This window comes from Bactrocera oleae, chromosome 6 (assembly GCF_042242935.1).
Source record: "Bactrocera oleae isolate idBacOlea1 chromosome 6, idBacOlea1, whole genome shotgun sequence".
NCBI lineage: Eukaryota > Metazoa > Arthropoda > Insecta > Diptera > Tephritidae > Bactrocera > Bactrocera oleae.
Window position 1 is genome coordinate 13,255,922 of NC_091540.1, and position 22,285 is coordinate 13,278,206.

The following is a 22,285-nucleotide window of genomic DNA, read 5'->3' on the forward strand; positions in this document are numbered from 1 at the left end:
ATCTTTTGTTTATTTCACCCTCTGGCATCACTACCTTTCGCCATTTGACATTTGACTGTGCTCTTTGTGTTTTTCAACAATTCTGAGAGAGAGCATACTTCATTTTTAATTTCTCATAAACCACAATACACCAACAACGCAATGGGAATAAATGGCGAGCAAAACAACAAAAAATTGCAGTAAGAGAAGAAAGCACACACATCCTCATTTTCAAATAACAAGAGCTGTCAAATAAAGCAGGCGACGTCAAATGCGGGAGCGCCGTCAGCTAGAAGTTCTTTTAATTAGTTCTAATTGAAATAAAATGTGAAAAGAATCGTTCGTGAAAATTAAAATTAAATGCAAATATCAAACGTATTACGAAAACCTGTGGTATAAGGTGAAGGATCTATGGTATATAAGGATGATGTGACGGTCTAGCATTATTAGAAATCGGTTGGTAGCGAGAAAAATTCACACGTCAAAGTGGGGTTTTGCATTGTCGCCCAAATGGTAAATAGCAAATACAAATTGGATTACTTTCTTGCAAAATCGACTTTGTGTATTCTCACTGAGTATGGAGCACAAGGCATATTGTTTTTTTTATAAAAAAAAGATTCTCAAAATAACTTGAGTCGGTAAATTCTATGTAATTGTTCTGTGTGTCGCGGTGAAGCGCCAATATTTTGGCTGTCTCATAAGTTGCTAATTTGTATGTGCCCATTGGTAAGTTACTTCTGATATATAACCATTGCGCTTGTGGGAATTGGTTTTATCGTAGATGGCAACATACGTATATGTCTAATATGAATTGATATTAGGTATATATGTACATTTGTGTACATGTGTAAACTTATGTGGTGCTGGGGTAAACTTTGCAAAGGTGTTGGTTCATTCTTAAGTATACATATACTAATTTCATAAAGTTATTTGCTACAAATTTGTTCTGATAACGACATCTATTGCTTATAGTACGAAAGGAAGTGTGCGGCGAACAAATTTTGAAAAATGCAGCAAAATTCGGTATTTTACATCCCTGTACATGTGTAGATATTTGTAAAATCAATTTTTAGTATGAGTGCAGTTCCAATTTCAGTACAAATATCTTTCCTTAAAATTTCTTTTATACTAATAGCAATCGAAAGACTTCAACGGTGTAACAAACTCTGCCCTTGATCCTTGCTTCAGACAACACCGAACCAACCCTCAAATAAGGGTGCGTTCAGATCATATTACACAGATACACAAACGCTAGGCATTAGCTGAATTATCATACGCTAAAGCGAATATATAAACACCACAACACAAAGTGTCTGTCTCAGTGTTAAAATATTGTATATAGCCGACGAAAATACACACTTTTTCGCTATTGTAATAACTGTGCTTCTTATCAGCAAAAATAAGTTCAACCGCGTATTTACGAACGAAAGCTTCATGCGAATATGGGGGAAGGCGTAAGCATAAAATACAAAGATAAAGAAAACTTTAGAACTTAAGGTAAAATAAATCAGTATATGATAAAAAGCAACAATTGTCATACATATGTACATATGTATAAGTATATATACGCAAATATATTTGCATTTACATTTATAACTCAGTTTCATTTCGATTTGTAAATTCTGGCATTTACCTTTGAACATACTTAACCTCTCTTTTAAACTCACTTACATATGCGCATATATTTTGGGTAATAAAAATCGAAAATTCGAAAGCATAAATACATACATACAAATATATATATATGTATAATATATGCAACCCCTTTGCCGAACGAACTAAAGACTTCAATCGCCATTGTGTCACAAACTCAATTTACATATATTTTATTTTTCGCTTTATAGCCAACGCTGTCGCCTCCTGTGCTTTTATATTTGTACTTATATTTTAAGTATATACATATGTATATAGTTTGATTTTACAATTATTTAGAATTTCTTATATGCAAATTTAATTGAATTTTTCGAAAACCTTTCATCCATTCAGTGAATTCACGAGGTTTTTCATTAGAAATAGAGAATAATTTTTAATGATCCGTTATTAGAATATACCATATGTTTAATAATACCTAAACAACTTTTATGTTAGCATATATGTACATTTGTACATGCATATGTATGTATATATGTATGCATATCTATATCATTCTTAAGGGAGGTTTAGGTTTAGTTCATGCAAAACAAGGCCAATTTTTATAATTTTTTTGATGTTTTAACAGTTACCTATTTTTAGCAACCAGTGTTAAATTATAGTATGACAATTGAAAAATGTTCTGTTAAATTTTCGTAAAGAAATATTAAAAAATATGGCAATGGCAGCAATTATACTGGAGCGTCTCGGAAAAAATTGGAATTGCGATGCCCTTCGTAACACGGTGCTGGAACATCTGAAATCAAAAAATTAAAATTATAACGTTAGATAAACGCTTTGCCCAGCTAAAGCTAGGGCAATTTTTTCGAAATTAAAATTTTTCTGTTACATTTGAAGGAAAACACGCAATTTTTTGCAAAAAAAAACCGTTTAATTTGTTACTGTCAATTGAAAAGTGTTAATAAATTAATCAAATGAAAGCGTTATTTCGCAAAAAATTTATTTATTTATTATTTTGAAAAAAAAAAATTAATTTGAAAAAAAAATTAATTTGAAAAAAAAAAAAATTTGAAAAAAATTAATTTGAAAAAAAAAATTAATTTGAAAAAAAAAATTAATTACAAAAAAAATTAATACGAAAAAAAAATTAATTTAAAATAAAACTTCAAAAAAAATTTAAAAACCCTATGCCGCCCTTAACTACCTATAGAGTCGCCATCAGATTTTTCAAAGTTTTTAATTACTCCGCAAATTTGCGAATACGAGCCAAAATAATAACATCATGTAAACTTACAAGTGGAGTTTCTAACGCCAGTGAAATCAAGCTGGAATTCATGCTCGATTTGCAGAAAATTTTTTTGCATTCTCAATATAAAAACATTTCTTTGTAGATTTGTTTTGCATTCGTTTCGTCGCTTTGTTATGTTCTTGAAAAGAGCACGTTCGCTCATTAAGCTGTAATGAAGTGTACAATTAGCAGCTAGGCAGTACTGCAATGCACTCTATAAGCGGTTAAACGCGATAGTTCTACATAAAGTAGTAATTGAAGTTATATTGAATAGTTTACTTGTGTTCTATGTTAAGCAGGGGAAACGCACTGCATCACTTCCTGACCTGTCATTTCTTTTTTATACGCTAAACAGGGTATATTAAGTTTACCACGAAGTTTGTAGCACCTAGAAGGAAACGCTGAAGACCCCATAAATTGTACATATTCATAGAAATGATCAGCATGACGAGCTGCGTCGATTTGGCTATGCCCGTCCGTCTCTCTGCATATAGGCAAACTTGTCCCTCAGTTTTTGAGATATCTATTTGAAATTGTGTACACATGCTTTTCTCTCCAATAAGCTGCTCAGGAGTTGAAACCGCCGATATCGGACCACTATAGCATATAGCTGTCATACAAAATGAACGATCGGAATCAAGCGCTTGTACAAAAAAATTTTCCATTTGACGAGATATATTTACGAAATTTAGCATGGATTATTGTCTATGGCTACTCAACAATCTCTGCAGAAATTGTTTAGATCGGACCACTATAGCATCTAGCTGTCACACAAACTGTGTCAATCGATCAAAATCAAGAATTTAAAAAATTTTTGCGGGTTATTACAGTTTTGGTGCAATCGAAGTTAATGTTTCGTCTTGTTTTATCTTCCTGTAGACGGTTGCCGAACCGTCGCTATTTTGAACCCAATTACCCTGATATCCCTTAAATTGGGGAACTAGTTTCATCTTCTAGCACTTAAAATCATCGGACTAAAGGTTATCAATTTTAAAAACGCCTGCAAGTGCTTGTACAATACAGAAGGTGAGGTCAAATGCAGGCGTGTTAAAAAAGAACATTTTCAGCGTAATTCTAAAATGTTTCAAAGAAGCTACAAAACAGTAGCCGAACACAATTCACAAAGTTCAGTGGCACAAGACGTCGTAAAAACGCGAGTGTTTCATATTTCACCGCTTGCATTTCACCCCATCAGCGCATTTTCCGTTCGCGACCATTTATAGCCGCCCATGCAAGAGGGCAAACCTCTACAATGAAGCATTTGGCTTTGGCGAATGCATACCCATAAATGTTTGCTTCGCTTTCGGTATGTGAGCGCGCTCGGCGCTTGCGGGCATGGGTGCGCGGTGTGAGCAGACGTAAACAATTCCCGTCAAGCAACGAAGTAAGGCCAGCTGTTTATTGTAGACGGACGACCGAGCGAAATGTTAATGCACACATTTGCGCGCGTTTCCCGTAAATTACCGCAACGAAGTGGCAGCTTAACTGGGTGAGGTGCCAATGAAGCGAGCAAATGCACCAATTCGAAGTCACCAACACAAACATACATATGTATGTACATGTGTGCAGTTTAATTGTAGTTTGGCAATCGGAGTGGCTTCTAAGAACACTTTTGACTAGTGCGCTGCGATATGAGATGGTTTGACGCTTCATTGATTTGTTGTATATGGGGTAGATCGACAGAGGTCAATTTACATGCATACATACGTATGTACATGCATATACAGCTCTGCGCCACATGCTCACTTATTGCAGTAATGTCAAAATGAAATTTTGTTTGTCGCTCAGCGTGGTTCACAGCTGCCTCCGGTTTCCAGCAGGCTGCTTTATGCTGGAAACAGTCACCGACGCAAAACCGTAGACCGAATCAGCTGATACGACCTATCTTATGAGAGCGCAATGTAAATGAACACTCAGCACCGCTTCTACCGTCTGCTTCTATAGATCTTACGGTAGGATAACCGCGAAAATTGGATTTTTTCCGTAGAAACGAGTCAGCTGGTTGCTGTCTTGCAACGCATGGTTGCCAGAGTTTCGATATTTTGTAATAATTAAATACTAAACTTGAATATATTTGAAATATTCTTAAACTAACTCAACATCACAGTCGAATATATAATATTTATTTATAAATAGGTAGACTACTTTTAATAGCTGGATTTTAGTTTTGAGCTTTTACATTATTAAAAATTATAATATATAAAAACTAAATGTGTGACATATCGTGTATACAAATAGAACAATGGCAACATTGGTGAAATGAAAACAAAAGAAAATTTCTGATTTCTACGTTGCCACTACAGGCATAAATGTTGACAAATTTTGTTTCATATGGGCATAGCTGACATGATACGAAACTCTTTGATGCGAGAGAGAGAGCTGTCAAAACCCACATTTTTTATAAAATTTGTCAATCATGCCACTGTCGAAAGAAAATGGTTAGGGTATTTTAAAAATAACTTTTGGGTATTTTGCATTTCGATATTATTATTTTAAGGTACTCGGTTCAGGAGTAGACCTATATCACGCATATACAGCCCTAAATACGCGTAAACATATTGTAAAACTTTTAAAAATCATATAACATAATAAACTAAGACATAAATAAAAAAAACTATATCAAAGAAACAATACAACTCATAATAATATATCACAATTTTATGATAAACGTTTAAAATGCAACTATTTCGAATTTATAACAAAGAATAGTAAACAAACTTTAGTTGCACGTTATTCAAAAGTATATGTGTCGTTGCTTGAAATTTCGTTTCGCACTGCTTTTGTTAGCGGATTTATTTCTGGCAACTCGCCTCTTTTGATATCAGCTGCTCAAAATTCACTAATCTTCATAATCAGCGAAAGAGAATGAGAAAAAAATGAGGAAAACTGTGAGAGTCTCGTATCATGTCATCCTTCATATGGGCGGTAAGTACGAAAGGGCGGAATGTCGGTGACTGTTTGCAGCATTACGCGCTAAGCCGATGATGCGTTGCAGCAACGCGTCTCATAATTGCTGCAAACATTGCTCTTGTTGAGTGGCAACTACTACAGTGTTGTTGTTTTCATAATTATTGCTTAATTTCAACACCCGCAGCAGCAATTCTGACGGCTTTAACGAGTTTACAGTGTGTTGTTTTATATAATTATTTAATATTAAAAAAAAAATAGTTTTTAGTGAATTATTGCACGCTTTTCTGTTAATGATCTCATACGCAAGCAACCGGGCACAGCGATTTCTTTGCTTCACTAATGCCTGTAGTGAATATTTTCGAAATAAACACACATTTAACCCGCCTGAAAATTATTTCTTTAAAGCTGCGACTCTTGTGTACTTTGCCACACGCTGCTGCAGTCGCTGCAACATCTGCCCGCCATATGCATAAACGATGTGCTTTATTGCCTTCGCTTCCACAGCGATATGCAGCACTATTTACATAAACACTCCGAGTCAACATGAAGGGCAATGCATGCGTGCGGCGTGTGTTGTGTTGTGTTTGTGTGTGTGCATGGATTACATTTCGCCGCTATCCATATTTTTTTCATTTTAACTTCACAATGCTGTTTCTTTGTTGTTTTTCGCGTTGAATTTGGTTTTATCAGCAAAATGCTACGCCGCCCCGCAACGCCGCGTCAACAATGACTTTCTAGCGGAGATTCAACACATGCACACACACCCTCACATGTTCAAACATGCATATATACATATATTGACTTTGTAATGTTTTCCGATTCCCACTCGGCACGCCATAGAAATTATTATGGCGTTGAGCTTGTTAATGCTGTTGTTGTTGTTGTTGGCGCTGCGCACGTATTGGTGCTCTCCTTTTTTCTTGTCATACGTTCTATGACATTTGTTATACAAGTATTTATACTTTTATATATATTTTTGTTGCTTTTTTTTTGCTCTAAATTTTCCTCAACGGCTCGAGCACCGACGAGTTGTCGGCGTAGCGCTCGGTGTTCTTGAAAAATCTGTTTTCCACTCATTCCATTTCAGTTGGTTTTCGCGCGCCGTTCGTTCGTTCGCTGTTTTGTAATTCATTTAATTTTGTTTTTGTGCGCTGCGTTAAATATTCTAAATCAAAATTCGTCGCCGATTCTCCGTTTGTATGTATACGCGTGTGTAATTCAGTTGCCGTTTGTTTTTTGCTGCTGCGCGTTGAAATTCAAATTTTGCCCCCTGTCACCCCCAATAATTTTTTTGTTTTTGGTTTTCGTCTCCTTCACAAAATTTTTTCGAATTCATTAGCGCTGCTGCCGTTTGTTGCTATTTTTGGTGTTGTTGTTGTTGCGATTTCAACGTAATAAGCTGCAGCCGTTTGATCGTTACGCGTATGTTGCTGCCACACGCGACACCCACCCCCCCGCTGCAAGCCTCAACACACAGACACACATTCTGCGCCTTCGCTGCCGCTGTCGCGTAGCCGTCACTCACCTTATTCTGTGGTTTTTGCGTAATTTTGACAGCAGTTGACAAATGTTGCGTCTGATAGCAGCACGATTAAGTTTATTTCGGAAGCTTGAGCGCTCGGCCTTTGATCATCTCGCTCGCCAAAACGCGTGTGCAAACAATTATTAGCTCGTTCCGGTATCGATTTCAGCTGCTGTTTTCGGCTGACTAATTGTTCGTGTGTGCGCAAACAGGTAATTAAGAGTGCAATTGGCTACCGTTACAATTGCGCGCAAAAGTTCGGGGTACCGCAAATATATCATAGGCGCAATGACAAACGTAAATTAAACGTCGCAGCGTGCACGCTGACATCAAATTGAGTTTTTATTGATCGGTCGCGACTGTTTCTAAAGCAAGCAAGTTGTTGCTTTGTTCGTTTTAAAGCTGATTTCAGCTCTAAAACACTTTTCAGTCATAAAATTTGTTATGAAAATGAAAGTCATTAAATTTGTGTATGTGCATTTGCGTGTGTACTAAAGATTAAAGCAAGGAACCTGAAATAATTTCGTTTGTGAAATTTCAACCGAAATTTAATAGCTTGCAAAATAATTGTCAAAAAGAAATGGAATATAAGTGAATATAAAGAAATTTTCATGCGTTTAAAAAATTTAAAGATTGGCAGTTGACATATGTAACACATGGGCTGAACATGACCGATCCCCACAAAGAAAACACGATATATTTTTTGTTGTTCAAAATTGGCTTTATTCATCAATATAATCTCCAACAAGTGCAACACAATCATGCCAGCGCCGCTCTAACATTTCAATACCACTTTTGTAGAACGATTTGTCTTTTGCCTCAAAATAGGTCTCAGTTTCAGTGATCAGCACTTCATTCGAGCAAAATTTCTAAACGGCGCGCATTTTTTTGAGGTCTGCGAACAACTAATAGGCGCTGGGAGCAAAAAAAAAAAAAAATAAAAATTCCGGTTTGTTATGTTTAAATATGTCCAAACACTGCTCAGAATCATCAACATGTTGCTGGTTTTAGGCAACAGTCAGCAAACGCGGCAGCCACTTGGAACAGAGCTTTCTCATGTACAAACGCTCATGCAATATAAAGCCAAAACGTTCTTTCTTGAAATCCTTAGGATGTCAGCTATATCACGCAGCTTCACTTTCCGATCATTCAGAACGATTTTGTGTATTTTTTTTTATGTTTTCTGTTGTTATAGCATCACTTGGGCGTCCACTGTGTTTTGCATCATTGGTGTCTCTACGATCGAGTGGTTTCTGTTGATGCTGAATCTCCATAACACTTCTCAAGCCATTGCTTCGCTTGAATGCTATTTTTTTCCCACCAAGAAGCAGTTTAAAATTAAAACACGAAATTATTTATCATCCATTGTTTTTAAAATAACGATAGTAGCGTCACTCTTAGCAAAATAACTCGCAAACTAATTTAATAACAATGTCATGAAATTTTTACAGCTGTTTTTTGAAGGTTAGTACTAAATGAAATTGAGATGAAGTCAATAAAACTAGCGCCATCTATATGTGACGCCCGGTCATTTAAAGCCCATGTGCTATCGCAGAATGTTAATAAATTGAGAAGGCGCAAATGTTATAAAATACTAATGTGAGTTTTTTACAAGAGGGAACATCGAAAACTATAACTTCGAACCTTTAGAAAGACACCACACAATGATAGAAACGGGGAAAGGCTATAAATAGACACAAAGAATGTTCTAAAATGAATTATGAGGTTGATTTACATTTGCATATCACCAAAAAATTATAATTTTTTTAATTTAAAATAAGTCTTCAAATTATATTTATAAGAGGATTTTTAACCAATAATACTCTAGAATTTACAATAAAATAAGTAATTAATAGATAAATTCTTCAACAAATTTTTGTGCGTTGCATGAACAATATCAAATAAAAAAAAATCCAAAAATTCCAGGCCGGCAATGTGGGGACTGCTAAAAAAATAGCGCGTCCTGGTGTGCAGGATGTCAGGACTCCCAGTAACTCGACATGGAAATTGTTGAGTGATCTTTTAAAAGGAAGGATGTAGTTATAGCACTACGAGAGGATTTTGGAAAACAAATATTTTTCACTAGACGGCGGCTGTTTGAAACATATGTATGTTTCCCTATTTTCCTGCTTTTTTGCCGTTCGGAATTGTTAAAATATATATAAAAAAAATTCCCTCTCGTAGTGCGATAGTATAATATAATGTTTAAAGATGTTCTATATAAAATTTCAAGTAAATCGTTTGAATAGAACTTGTGATATCATACACACCGTTTTTAAAAAAGTAGTTAAGAGAAAAATGACTTTAAAGCTCGCGCCGAGCTGCCAGTCCACTTTGTCAGCGCATCACAAAATAAGCTGTAACTCCGAAAATAATTCAAATTTGAAAAAATCTTTTTAGGGACATATTCTTAAAGGGTCATACTATAATAATATGTAAAAACAAAAAAATTGATTTTTTTAAATTTCTAAACCGATTAAGCGATTAAAAATACAACGTAAGCGTCGAATACTAAAAATAATAAATCTTAATTTTTATTTTTATTTTATTTTATTATTTGACATTTTAGCTGATCTCAATTCAGTTACTTAAATAGCATATTTTTCTCAATGGAATAATTAGAATATTTCCGGAAAATATGTTCATATGATTATGTTTATTGGAAATTCCCTTATTATGCGTATTTACACAAATGTGACAATCACGCATCCATTCTTAAAAACACGTGCGCTCATGCTTGCTACTTTTTACCCCGCACAAATACTGACTTTGGTGTACACTTTTTGCTTTTTGCGAGAAGCAAGTTGAACCTTCGCAGGCAAGGAGGGATCAGGGGCGCACTGCCACATAATTATTTCAGAGATTTATTAATTAATCGAATTTATTTTAAAAACGATTTTAAGTATAATATGTGTATTTATATTTTTACGTAAGTATTATATTACGTAAATAAGTCCTAAGGCATCAGTATTTTTCAATACAAATGAATCAATATAATAATATGATGAAGTTCTCCGTTGAAACGCCTCTGTCCATGGTGGCACGCCATGGAAGTAACGGCGAGTTTGCGCGGAGACGGGGCGAAGCAAAAAATTTAGTTCTGACAAAACGTTGGAAAAAAACCAAATGACAACTTTGTCAACAAACATACATACATACGAGCTCGAATCGTCGCGAAGTTGACAAAATTCGTTTGAATCGACAATGTCACAGAATGTTAATAAATAGAGAAGGCGCAAATGTAAGCTGTGCTGAAATGTAAATTATTAACGTCAAAAAGGAATCTTCTCCTCTTTGTAAGCGAACTCAATAAACTACACCACTCTAAGAAAGTACCAAGCAAATTTTCACCACCTTATATAGGAACGGCAAATGTATGTGTGCGCAGATGTTTTTTGGCATGCGTATTAAGGAAAATTAGAATTAAAAAAAGAATTAATAGCTTACGAAGAATATTTATATAATGAGGAAAAAAATAAAATTAAAATAAATTCAATAAAAAAGGTTTTTAAATATTAAAAAAGGAATAAAACTACATCTTTGCTAGGATGTGAACTCGGGCAAAGTATTTGATGTAAATTTGCTCAGCTGTGCTATACAAGTAGTACCACACTCCCCTCGCTTTAGCACGATGCTAAAAATCAGAAATTGAGGAATTTGTCTGATGTTCCCTTAAGAAAGGAGAATTGACAACATGGCGACTTGCACTATTTTTTTAATTTACTTCATATTACTCATTATATGTATATGACATTATGTTATAAAATTGCCATTTATATGAAATCCCTTATTAGTTCAATTAGTTCTAGGCACACTTGCTATGGTGCTTAAGCATGTTCACTTAATATCAAAATTTTATTGATTTTCGATTTAGCCCATTTTATCTAAATTCAATGGCATGAAAATGCAGCAAAATCGAAAATCGCAGTAGCACAAAAGAGCATAAGTTAATTTTCAATGCCAAAGCACTGCAAAAAGGCAAAAGTGACAACATAGCCAACCGACATTGTCGCAAAATTCTCGATTGAAACAAATTTTGTCAACTTCGCGACCATTCGCACAATTTGATGTCAATGTGTATGCGAGCTCATATGTCTGTATGTAAATATTTATGTTTCTCGACAAAGTTGTCATTTGGTTTTTTTTTTAACAACGGGTTTTTTGGTTGTTTGTTTTGTCCACGTGAATTCGACGTTATTTTGTTGGCTTGCCACCATACACAGAGGCGTTTCAACTGAGGGCTCATAATATATTATTATGTTGCTTAATTGGTATTGAAAAATACTGATGCATAAATGACTTATTTTCGAAATATAATAATAATATACTACAAAATATAAATACCCATCAATTCATACTTTTTTATTGGTTTTAAAATAAATTCGACTAATAGGTAAATCTTTGAAATATTATGTGGCAGTGCGCCCCTGATCCCTCCTTGTCTGCGATCGTTCAACTTCCTTCTCGCAAAAAGCAAAAAGTGTACACAAAAGTCAGTATTTGTGCGGGGTAAGAAGTAGCAAGCATCAGCGCACGTGTATTTAAGAATGGATGCGGGATTGTCACATTTGTGTAAATACGCATAAATAAGGGAATTTCCAATAAACATAATCATATGAACATATTTTCCGGAAATATTCTAATTATTCCATTGAGTAAAATATGCTATTTAAGTAACTGAATTGAGATCAGCTAAAATGTCAAATAATAAAATAAAATAAACAAAAAAACGTGTGGCACTCGGAGACTGCCGCGGTAAAGCTATTGCATAGCATTTTTTTATCAACTTATGCAATTATAATTATTTATTTATTTATCGTGCAGTATTTTTTTTTCTTTGATATTAATTCAAGTTACACTTTTTGAGTGTTCGATAAGAAAACACATTGTTTTTCTTTTATTAAATAAATGAGAAGTTAATATTGTTTAACATATTTTTATTATCTTACAAAACATGTTCAAGATTTTTTTGCCTTGAAACTATGGGCTTATGGTAACTTAAATAAGAAACATAAGTTCGTCACTTGATATTCTCTAAATATCTGAAAAATACCGTGTCAAATCATATTTTGTTTGAATTCTTGTGTAACATTATTCATTTTTAATTCCAATTTTTCCGAAAGAAAAGCTGTCAACTGCTATAATTTTTTATTAGCGAAGTTGATGTTGAAATCGTCAGCCAAGATAAGTGGAAATTTATTACCAATAATAATCCGATTGAAATACGTAATTCCAATTGTATTGTTCAATTCAAACGAGATACTGTTCCCAAAGGTGGGGTAGCTATTTACCAAAATAATAATAATATTACTAATATTATGTCTCCGAATATTGACTAATTTATTTTTATTAACTAAATTTTGATTAAATTCTTAATTTTTATTTGCCGTTTAACAAATTGTTTCTTAAATATTATTATTTTTGAATCACCCTGCTCTTCAATTGATTTGCTCCGCTTGAGATACTCGAAAAGCCCGCGAAAGAAGCTGATTTATGATTTACAGGATCCGAACGTAAGCGTTTGTATTCGGAATGGCTTAACTCCTTCACGCTTACGACCTGAGCCACCGCAAAAGTGAGAAAGCGGCCGCTTAGCCACTGTTTTGTTGTTATCCTTTGACTATTAGATATTATTCATGCAACGCACAAAAATGTGTTGAAGAATTTATCTATTAATTTCTTATTTTATTGAAAATTCCAGGGTATTATTGGTTAAAAATCCTTTTATATAATTTGAAGACTTATTTTAAATTACAAAAATTATAATTTTTTGGTGATATGCAAATGTAAATCAACATGCGCATAATTCATTTAAGAACATCCTTTGTGTCTATTTAAAGCCTTTCCCCGTTTCGATCATTGTGTGGTGTATTTCTAAGGGTTCGAAGTTATAGTTTTCGATGTTCCCTCTTGTGAAAATATCACATTAATACTTCTTAACACTTGCGCCTTCTCTATTTATTCACATTATCTGGTGAAAGAAACAATAAACAAGAAAAACCATCTTCAGAAATACAAAGTTTCCTTACAAGAACTCGATCGTTCAATTTGTATGCTAGCTTTAAGCTATAGCGGTACGATATCCGTTCCGACAAATGAGCAGCTTTTTAGTGAGTAAAGGACAGGTGCAAAATTTCAGAACGATAGCTTAAAAACTGAGGGACTAGTTCATATATATACAGACCGACGGTTAGGCAGGACATCGCTAAATCAACTCAGCTCCGTTATAGTGATCATTAATGTATACATTTTATAGGGTCTTCGACGTTTCCTTCGGGGTATTACAAACTTCGTGGCAAACTGAATATATCCTGTTCAGGGTATAAAAAGTCGATCCAATAAAGCAAACGATTAACTGCATTTAAAGTTCATTCTGCTTTATCGAAACTTTAAGTGTGGCCACTTCGGGGTCTACACTAGTTAAAGTTTAAAACTTATGCTGTAGTTGAAAATCCTCTTCAGACAAACGTATTAACACTTTTGCGGTTAGTTTGAATGTTTGACGTATTTAAAATGTATATTGAACAGTGTTCTGCCTTAGTGTTGTTGGCAGCTGTTAATTAGATTTTTATACTCTCGCAACCTGTTGCTACAGAGTATAATAGTTTTGTTCACCTAACGGTTATTTGTATCACCTAAAACTAATCGAGTTAGATATAGGGTTATATATATATAAATGATCAGGATGAAGAGACGAGTTGAAATCCGGGTGACTGTCTGTCCGTCCGTCCGTCCGTCCGTCCGTCCGTGCAAGCTCTAACTTGAGTAAAAATTGAGATATCTTTATGAAACTTGGTAGACATGTTTCTTGGTACCGTGAGACGGTTGGTATTGCAGATGGGCGTAATCGGACCACTGCCTTGCCCACAAAACGCCATTAGTCAAAAACAAATAACTTGCCATAACTAAGCTCCGCAATAAGATACAAGACTGTTATTTGGTACACAGGATCACATTAGGGAGGGGTATCTGCAGTTAAAACTTTTTTTTAAAAAGTGGGCGTGGTCCCGCCTCTAATAGGTTTAATGTGCATATCTCCTAAACCGCTAATGCTATAATAACAAAATTCACTAGAAGCAAATGTTTTTAGCACTTCTATTGACGGTGTGAAAATAGTTGAAATTGGGTGGCAACTCCGCCCATTCCCCATATAACGGTACTGTTGAAAACTACTAAAAGCGCGATAAATCAAGCACTAAACACGCCAGAGACATTAAATTTTATCTCTGAGATGGTATTAGTCAGTGGGCGTGGCACAGCCCACTTTTAGGTGAAAACCCATATCTTGAGATCTGCTTAACCGATTTCAACCAAATTCGGTGCATAACGTTCTTTTCATGTTTCTATGTCACAGTGCAAAAATGGGCGAAATCGGACTACAACCACGCCTACTTTCCATATAACACCATTTTAAATTCCATCTGATTCTTTCACTTTCCACTGTGCAAATCAAGCAACAATGATTATATCGGGGTAAAACTTTGCGTGAATAATGCAATTAAAGTATGCCACCTTGCGGCCAAAAATTGTCTAAATCGAACCAAAACTGTTCAAACCCCTAAGTACTAAATATATGGACCCCATTGCCTATAGTTGACCTTCTACCGAAAATATCAGTCAATCCACAAAGAAATCTCAAACGAGTATACCATTTGACTTTGCGAGAGTATAAAATGTTTGGTTACATCCGAACTTAGCCCTTCCTTACTTGTTTCTTTAGTTTTTGTATTTCTTCGGCGTTCGTCATTTCCGGCAGTCCCTCAGAAAATCATCAAAAGTAAAAAGAAAATAATACCTGTTTGAACTAAGACTAATAACTAGGTATTAGAATGGAGAAAAAACGAATAAAGTGAAAATTGTATTTTTGGCAGACGTTTTTACAAAAACATGCAAATTTTGGTGAACATTTCTCGACGTTTTTTGTTTTTTAAATATTTGTAATTAAAAAAAAAATAATTCTCCGCGGCAAGACCTCGTAAATTATATCTCACAGACCTGTGTAAAATTTCATTAAGATCGGTTGTGTAGTTCGTGAGAAATCTTGACAACCGACTTCGAAAATTCAGTTTCGAGAAAAACCCGTTTAAAGTTTTAAGTGATTTGAAGCGCGTATATAGCTGACCTCGAGCGCGCAACTTTTCAAAGCGGCATCTCCAAAACTATTACTGGTAACAACTTGAGAATTTAGCATAATATTCAAGAGATGTTATAGCATTAAATAAGACAATAAAAAATTGTTTTATTTTTTTTGTTTTTTGAAGCCGTGTTACTTTAATGAGTTTCGAACTTGCTTTATTGCCTTTATCAAGTTTTTTCTATAAAATTCTACCGTAAAATCACACTGATAATGCTTGCATAACTGTGTCGTTGCTGTGCTTGACTTGTGCGCCTTATCTTATCGCGCACGCACACATACTTGTACATACATACATACATACATAAACGTGCGCATTTATAGTATCTGGGTGAGCATAGCAGGTCTTCATTGGGCTGCTACTCAGCTTGAGTCTGCTACACATACAGTAGATACAATATGTATTACTATATTGTATGCTTTTAAGTGTGTGTGTGTTGTTTACGCTCTCATTCTGATATCGTCTGCATTATCTGTTTCTCTAATTGTACGTGTGTTGTAGCGCTCGCACGCTATCAGTCAGCCGACGTTTGCTTAACATTTTTCCTTATCAGTTGTGTCACATACTTTAGCTTTTCACAGTACACACACACACACATACACATAAACACACTCATATTTATTTGATTACTTCATAGTTGCAGTTATTTACAAGTAGTGTTATCCTAAGTGTCAATATTTGCTTAATTGTTTTGTAAATTGTCTGGAAATGTACACAACTTGTTTAGTTATACGCTTCAATGCGTTCGTTTGTCAGCGTAAAGTCTCCGCTCGTTTGCTAACTGCAAACAAAAGACTTCGAGAACGAACTTCAAATGCATGCGCTCGCCAGCTACGCTTATCAACGGCATCTGTGCTGCAGTTTGCTTTGTGTTTATATATATATATATGTATAAATATGTGTGTGTATGTGTGTACATTTTTTATTAGCTGGAAATGTGTTGCCGCATGTGGTCTGATTTGCCTATTTTTTTTTTTTTAGAATTTCTTTATTCAGTTGAGTTTTTAATTTAGTTTTTCGTAGAACAGAAGTTTTAAAGTTCAACGTCAGCACAACGAAATGTTTCAACTGTTGACACAGCTGCTTTGTGCTTTAATTATTATTAATGTTTTGTTTGTGTTCTACGTTTTTGTTATTGCTGTATTTATTTATTTTTTGTTTTGTTTTTGCTTTACTTTGTATTGTTGTTGCTGTTTTGATGCATTTCGCCGCGCCGCGCCGCGTCGCACTCTCGCTTTTCAATTCATATCAATCCAACACTGTCGCCTCACCTAACAGCGCAACGAAATGTATGCACATGCAGACATACAGACAAATAAATACATACGTGCATAAGCGTATTGTATAATTCAGCAATTCAGTTGTTTTCAGTTCAGTTGAGTTCAGTTCATCATTCCGCTGAGTGTTCACTCATCATTATCGGGCGCATGGTTTGGTGTGGTCAGGCTCGGTGCTGTTATTGTTGTTGTTATTGTCGCCGTTGTTGTTGTTATTGTTGTTGTTACCGCGGCTTTGCTGTGCTCCACTACAAATTGTAATGTGCACAAATTAATTCAGCGTCACAGGCGACCGACAAAAAAACTTGAGTTTTTGTTCTGATTTCAATATCAATTCGAAGCGGTAGTTAGTCGCCTGTTTATTGTGCGCCGCCCCGCTGTTTGTCATGCACATCCACTTATTCATATCACAGTTTATATATATGTACATATATACATATTTAAAAGCTTAAATTACAATGTTTTTTCTTTCTTTCTCTCTTTCTCTCTTGCTCTCTTTTTGCAGCATTTTCGTACCGCTCTAAAGCAAACCAAAAACAAAAATGTACAAAAAATTATAAAAAAGAACTCTAATCACCAAAACACCCTCTATATAGCGTAATGAAAATTAAATTGCCCGCAAAAAAGTTTTCACAGAACAGTAGCGCCATTCAATTGTCGCGCGCAACTAAGCAACTACGTGTATAAACTTATATATATTGAAAGGCATGAAAAAAGCATAAACATTATATTTGGTGTTGGTTTTGAAATATTTAAGTCTGAACACAAGTGAACATTAAATCAAAATTAAAACAAATATTTAAAATAATTAACTAACAAAAATCTACAGTGACGGAGCGGTGTATGTCTACAGCGCTAGCGCTTGACAAGTTTTAACCCAATGCATAATTATAGTAAATCCCTAAATATATTGCTTCACTAAGAATTAGCTTATAAACACTATAGCATATGCTCATGGTGACGGTGACGGTGCTTTAATCAACTATAAAAAGAAAAATATAAAAACAAATTAATTTTGCTAAAATTCTAAATTCTCTCAAAAATCAAAAATAAAAAAAAATGGTGCGCAGTCGCCGCTCGTTGTCCAAAGAAGATGGTGCATTCGTACTTACCGACAGCGGTGTATCACTCTCGTCGCCACCCGCCGCGCGCACAGAGCTCGGCGATGGCGAGGAGCAGCAGTACGCGCATGCCGCGTCTAAGAAAAAGCAAGTACGTCGGCGCGTTAGCGGCGCAAAAGCAACGAAAAGAGGACGAAAGAGCAAAGATGTGCCGACCACAGCTACGCCAGTGTCAAAGAAACAAAAAACTAGCTATGCAACAGATTTCACAGTTAGCGCAAGTAATTCAGCGCCGGCACAAGAAAAATTACAAGCCGCCGAAATGCAATTGGTGCAGGCAGAAGAGTCATTCGCTACTGCAGCGGGCGAAATAGGTGATGCCGCTGAGTCTTCAAATACAGAGAAATACACAGTTAAGCAGATACCAGAAGCAGCCGATTTAACTAATGTAGCACAAACAGCCGCAGCCGCAGCCGCTGAGGCTGTCAATGCAGCCTTTATTGTAATACCAGCTGCTGTTGCCACGAGCGACACGATTAATTACATGGATGCAGCAGAAAAATCCGTTATTGTTCTGACGACAGTTTCTGAAAACTCCATTTCATTAGCTGATTCGGCTTTTTCTGAGACAGACATTACACAATCGGCAGCCGATTTGTCGGAACTAATCCACTCAACAAATGACTGTACAAATTCGCTTGCCGATACAGTCTCTGTTTCGGAGTCGACGCTGACACCGGCAGCGAATAAGCGCTCGGGTAAAGTGTTCATGCGTAAGTTGCACGTTTGCCACATTTGTTCGAAGCAATTTCGTGGCAATAATGATCTGCGTCGTCACATGCTAATCCATTCGGACGAGCGCCCATATAAGTGCGAGCAATGTGGCAACTGCTACCGACAGGCGGTCAACCTCAGAAATCACATCAACTGCGCGCACACAAATCAACGTCAGTACGCTTGCGAGCAATGCCCGAAAATGTTTGCGGTGAAGGAGCGTTTGCGGCTGCATATGCGGCTACACTCGGGCGAAAAACCGTACGCTTGTCCAGAGTGTGATAAACGCTTTGCACGCGGTGGTCATGTAAGTGCCTATGCTAGGCTGGACCAATTTTCAGACAATTCAAATTTACTTATTTTATTTCTTTCCTTTTTATCTCTAGTTGAAGCAGCACGTCATTAGCCATCACAAGAGCAGCATCAAACAGTATATATGTGAGAAGTGCTCGACCGCTTTCTCCACGCCCTCCAACTTGCGTGCACATATGGACCGCCATGAAAATGGACCCGATCACTATTGTGAGATCTGTAAGGAACACTTTCCAAACGAGCCAGTGCTCAAGGCGCACATAAACAAACTACACTATAAGTTGGGCCAGTTCGACTGCGACATCTGCAAGGAGACCATCGAAGATGATGCACTGGCCAAGCACATGAAGACCCATACAAATGTGAAGACACATGTCTGCGAGGTATGCAAGTCATATTTCATGCAGAAGTCACAGTACAATGTGCACATGCGTATGCACACTGGTGAGCGCCCGTATCAGTGTAGGGTGAGTTCAATAGCATTAATTTGACAACATTAAATTTGATTAATTTATTGTATATTTTCCATTTGCAGATTTGCTGGCAAACTTACGCCTACTCCAGTGTTCTAAAGCTACACATACGCAAGCACACGGGCGAGAAACCGTTTCAATGCTTGATTTGTACGGACGTGGTCGCGTTCTCGCAATTAGCTCACCTCAAGACACATATGAAGAAAATCCACAACCAAATCAATCCATATATGTGCGAAGGCTGCCACCAGTTCTTTAAAATCAAAGCGGAACTCCAATCGCATATGCAACAATGTGACAGCTGCAATGTTGATGTAGAGGAGGAGAATGTCAAAAATAATGACTCGCAGACACTGTCACACCTACGCTTCCTTATGGCATTACTGCTGAAGAAAATCTCATCGCAGCAAAAGCTGCAGAAATTAGGCTACGAGAAGCGGCTGATCGATAATGTTATCGTCGCTTCACTAAAGCTTGCCAATCGCAAAGCGTGTGAGGATCAGTCACTTTCGGCTATCGCACGTATGCGCCAAAATGTTGAAGAATTTCTCAATTGGATTGTGCCGGCAAAGGCAATGGAGACATTTCGGCAGGAGCAACAGTCCGTAGAGAACATATTGGACAAAATAGTCACCATGTATATGAAGCACAAGTGATAGTGCAGCGTAGCGAGTATCAATGGCTGATTTTTTTTTATAATTATTTATCGCTTTAGAACGTGCCATAACATTTAGCATTATCTGTCAGTGCTTTGCAAGTCAATATTTAAGCTAGAATTGACTGCATTTTAGTTTCTCACATGAATTTTTTAGTTTTTAGTAATATTTTCTATCCTTTGCACTTTTCTTTCCGAATAACACCAAAAAAGCAATCCAAAGATATTTTTGCCAAAAGCTTGCTTTAATAAGCAATAATTTAAGTTCTTTTTAAGTTATCTCACCACCAAAGCATTTACTATCAATCACTTATTAACTGAATACGAATTATTCACTTTTTCTTTTTTCTTTGTTTATATTTTTATTGAAGTCCTATCAAATATTGTCTAGCTCCTGTGCTTGATTTTTTCCACAGAAAATCAGCTAGTCATATCCGCATAGTTTTCAATAAATTTAAATTTATGTTATGCTAACAACTCTTGCCATATGTAGTTTTAGACTATTGCATTATAAATTTGTAATCAAAATATTTCTTGCATAAATCGTGAAATAATAAAACATGAAGCCAAAGTTCACATTAAGTGGAAAATTAGTCTTTTTACTTAGTTCAGGAAGTTGTGAATTAGCTATTTTAGGCGAAAATATAAAAGGAACGAAGACTTTGGTAGAATTGTATTAACATAGCGCAGAATAATATAACGAACATATTAGAAAATCAAATTATTCTGCATATGTAAACATTTACCGGCTTAATTTAGAACTTTATTCAAAATTTTAAAATAAACTAATTGTTAACGAAACACTACACAGCAAAATTCGAATTCGCTACTTAAATTGAAACGTCAACTCACAGCTGGCCACAACAATGGCGGAAGTTTCACACCACTCAGGGTTGTACTACACATTATTTGTTTAGATTGTTAAAAATTTCTTTTGCTTTTGCTTGACGGCAATAAAATATAATTAAAATTACACAAAGAAGTATAAAACGGACATAAACAATAATAATAAAGAAAATCTTTAAGTGTTTGTGTACGCTTTAGTTATGTGCACTCCGCACAGCTTCGCACATTTGCCACAGGGTGATACGCAAACTAAAAAACAACATGCAAGAGAAATACAACACTGTGTTGTCAAACTTCCGCCGCCATCTGTAGCAATTGTCAGTTTCCGCGAATATGAAAATTAAAAACAAAGTGCAAATTTGCGTTAAAAATTTAAAGTGTAGAAATTTAATTAAATAAAGCCGAAATAAAAGTGTGGGGAAATAAAGTTGTGTGTAGTGATGGTTTTACATTGTAAATTTAATGTTTATTGAGAAGTGAAGAAATGCGGTTGCTGAGTGCGCCAGGCTATGTACATATTATATGTGTAGCTGAAAATGGTGTTAATGAAGTCAGGTGCGTGTGTGAGTACGCATATAAAGCTAATAACGAAGTTTGAACAAAATTTGGAAAACTACCTTGAAGTTCTTTTCGCATAAAGGTAAGTCGTCTTTCATACATACGTATGTACTCGTATATATAATATATGCACACATATGTATCATTCCACATATGCGCAAAAGTAGTGTTGCCATATTTTCACATTCTTTGTACGTCCTTCACAAGTTTCACAACTGCTATTTATGGACATTTCAAAATATATAAAATCTGTTATAATTAAGAAATGCATATAAAAGCGAAAAAACGAAATCAAGTTCAATAAAAAATAATAAAAAATGTGAAAGAGCACTTATAACTGCTTGCAGCGTTTCTTCGATTCTAATTACTATGTGTGCAGAATTTATGATACCTTTGCGCTGATATCATAATTCACTTCAAGTTCGCCTGAGGTCATAAATCAGCGCAAAATAAATTACAAAAAATGTTGCGTCCGAAGTTACCCTTTTCCATTTTCGCTGAAGTGATTATTAGCGCATGCTGGCAAGAACATATAAAAACAAATGAAACAATCAAAAGAACGTATTAAAACAAACAGGAAACTTTTGCTTATACCATAATTCCTTTTGTGTTGTTAAGTGATTCTTTGGCTTAAGTCGAAGGTCGTTCTGCGTAGCATTTTATTTGGCACGTTTTTTCAAATATTTTTTCTCTTTCTCGTATTTCAATTGGGCTCTTCGCAAATCTTTAAAATAAAACTTATGTGTGTGTGTGTGAGTACATAATTTATTGGAAATCAATTTTTTGGTAATACGTAAATATTATACTTAGAGGGATTAAGCCATACATTTTTTCTGTACATTTTAATTCCATTTTAGGTTTGATCGGATTTCGATCGAAAATTACGAAAGTTATCTCCTTTTATA

General features: G+C 35.5%; 1 protein-coding gene across 5 annotated transcripts; it reads left to right on the forward strand.

The window, feature by feature from the left end:
* Positions 1-97: 97 nt before the first annotated feature.
* LOC106625954 (uncharacterized) lies at positions 98-20,566 on the forward strand. 5 transcript variants are annotated; one of them, XM_036360786.2, is made up of 4 exons: positions 98-492; positions 17,207-18,843; positions 18,923-19,315; positions 19,384-20,566. In XM_036360786.2, the coding sequence occupies exons 2-4, from the start codon at positions 17,761-17,763 to the stop codon at positions 19,975-19,977; spliced, it is 2,070 nt and encodes a 689-aa protein (XP_036216679.2). In that variant the 5' UTR covers positions 98-492; positions 17,207-17,760; the 3' UTR covers positions 19,978-20,566. The 5 variants fall into 5 exon arrangements, with proteins under 5 accessions (XP_036216679.2, XP_036216680.2, XP_036216681.2 ...); XM_036360787.2 differs by lacking the exon at positions 98-492 and adding an exon at positions 524-705; XM_036360788.2 differs by lacking the exon at positions 98-492 and adding an exon at positions 7,359-7,501.
* The last annotated feature ends 1,719 nt before the right edge of the window (positions 20,567-22,285 follow it).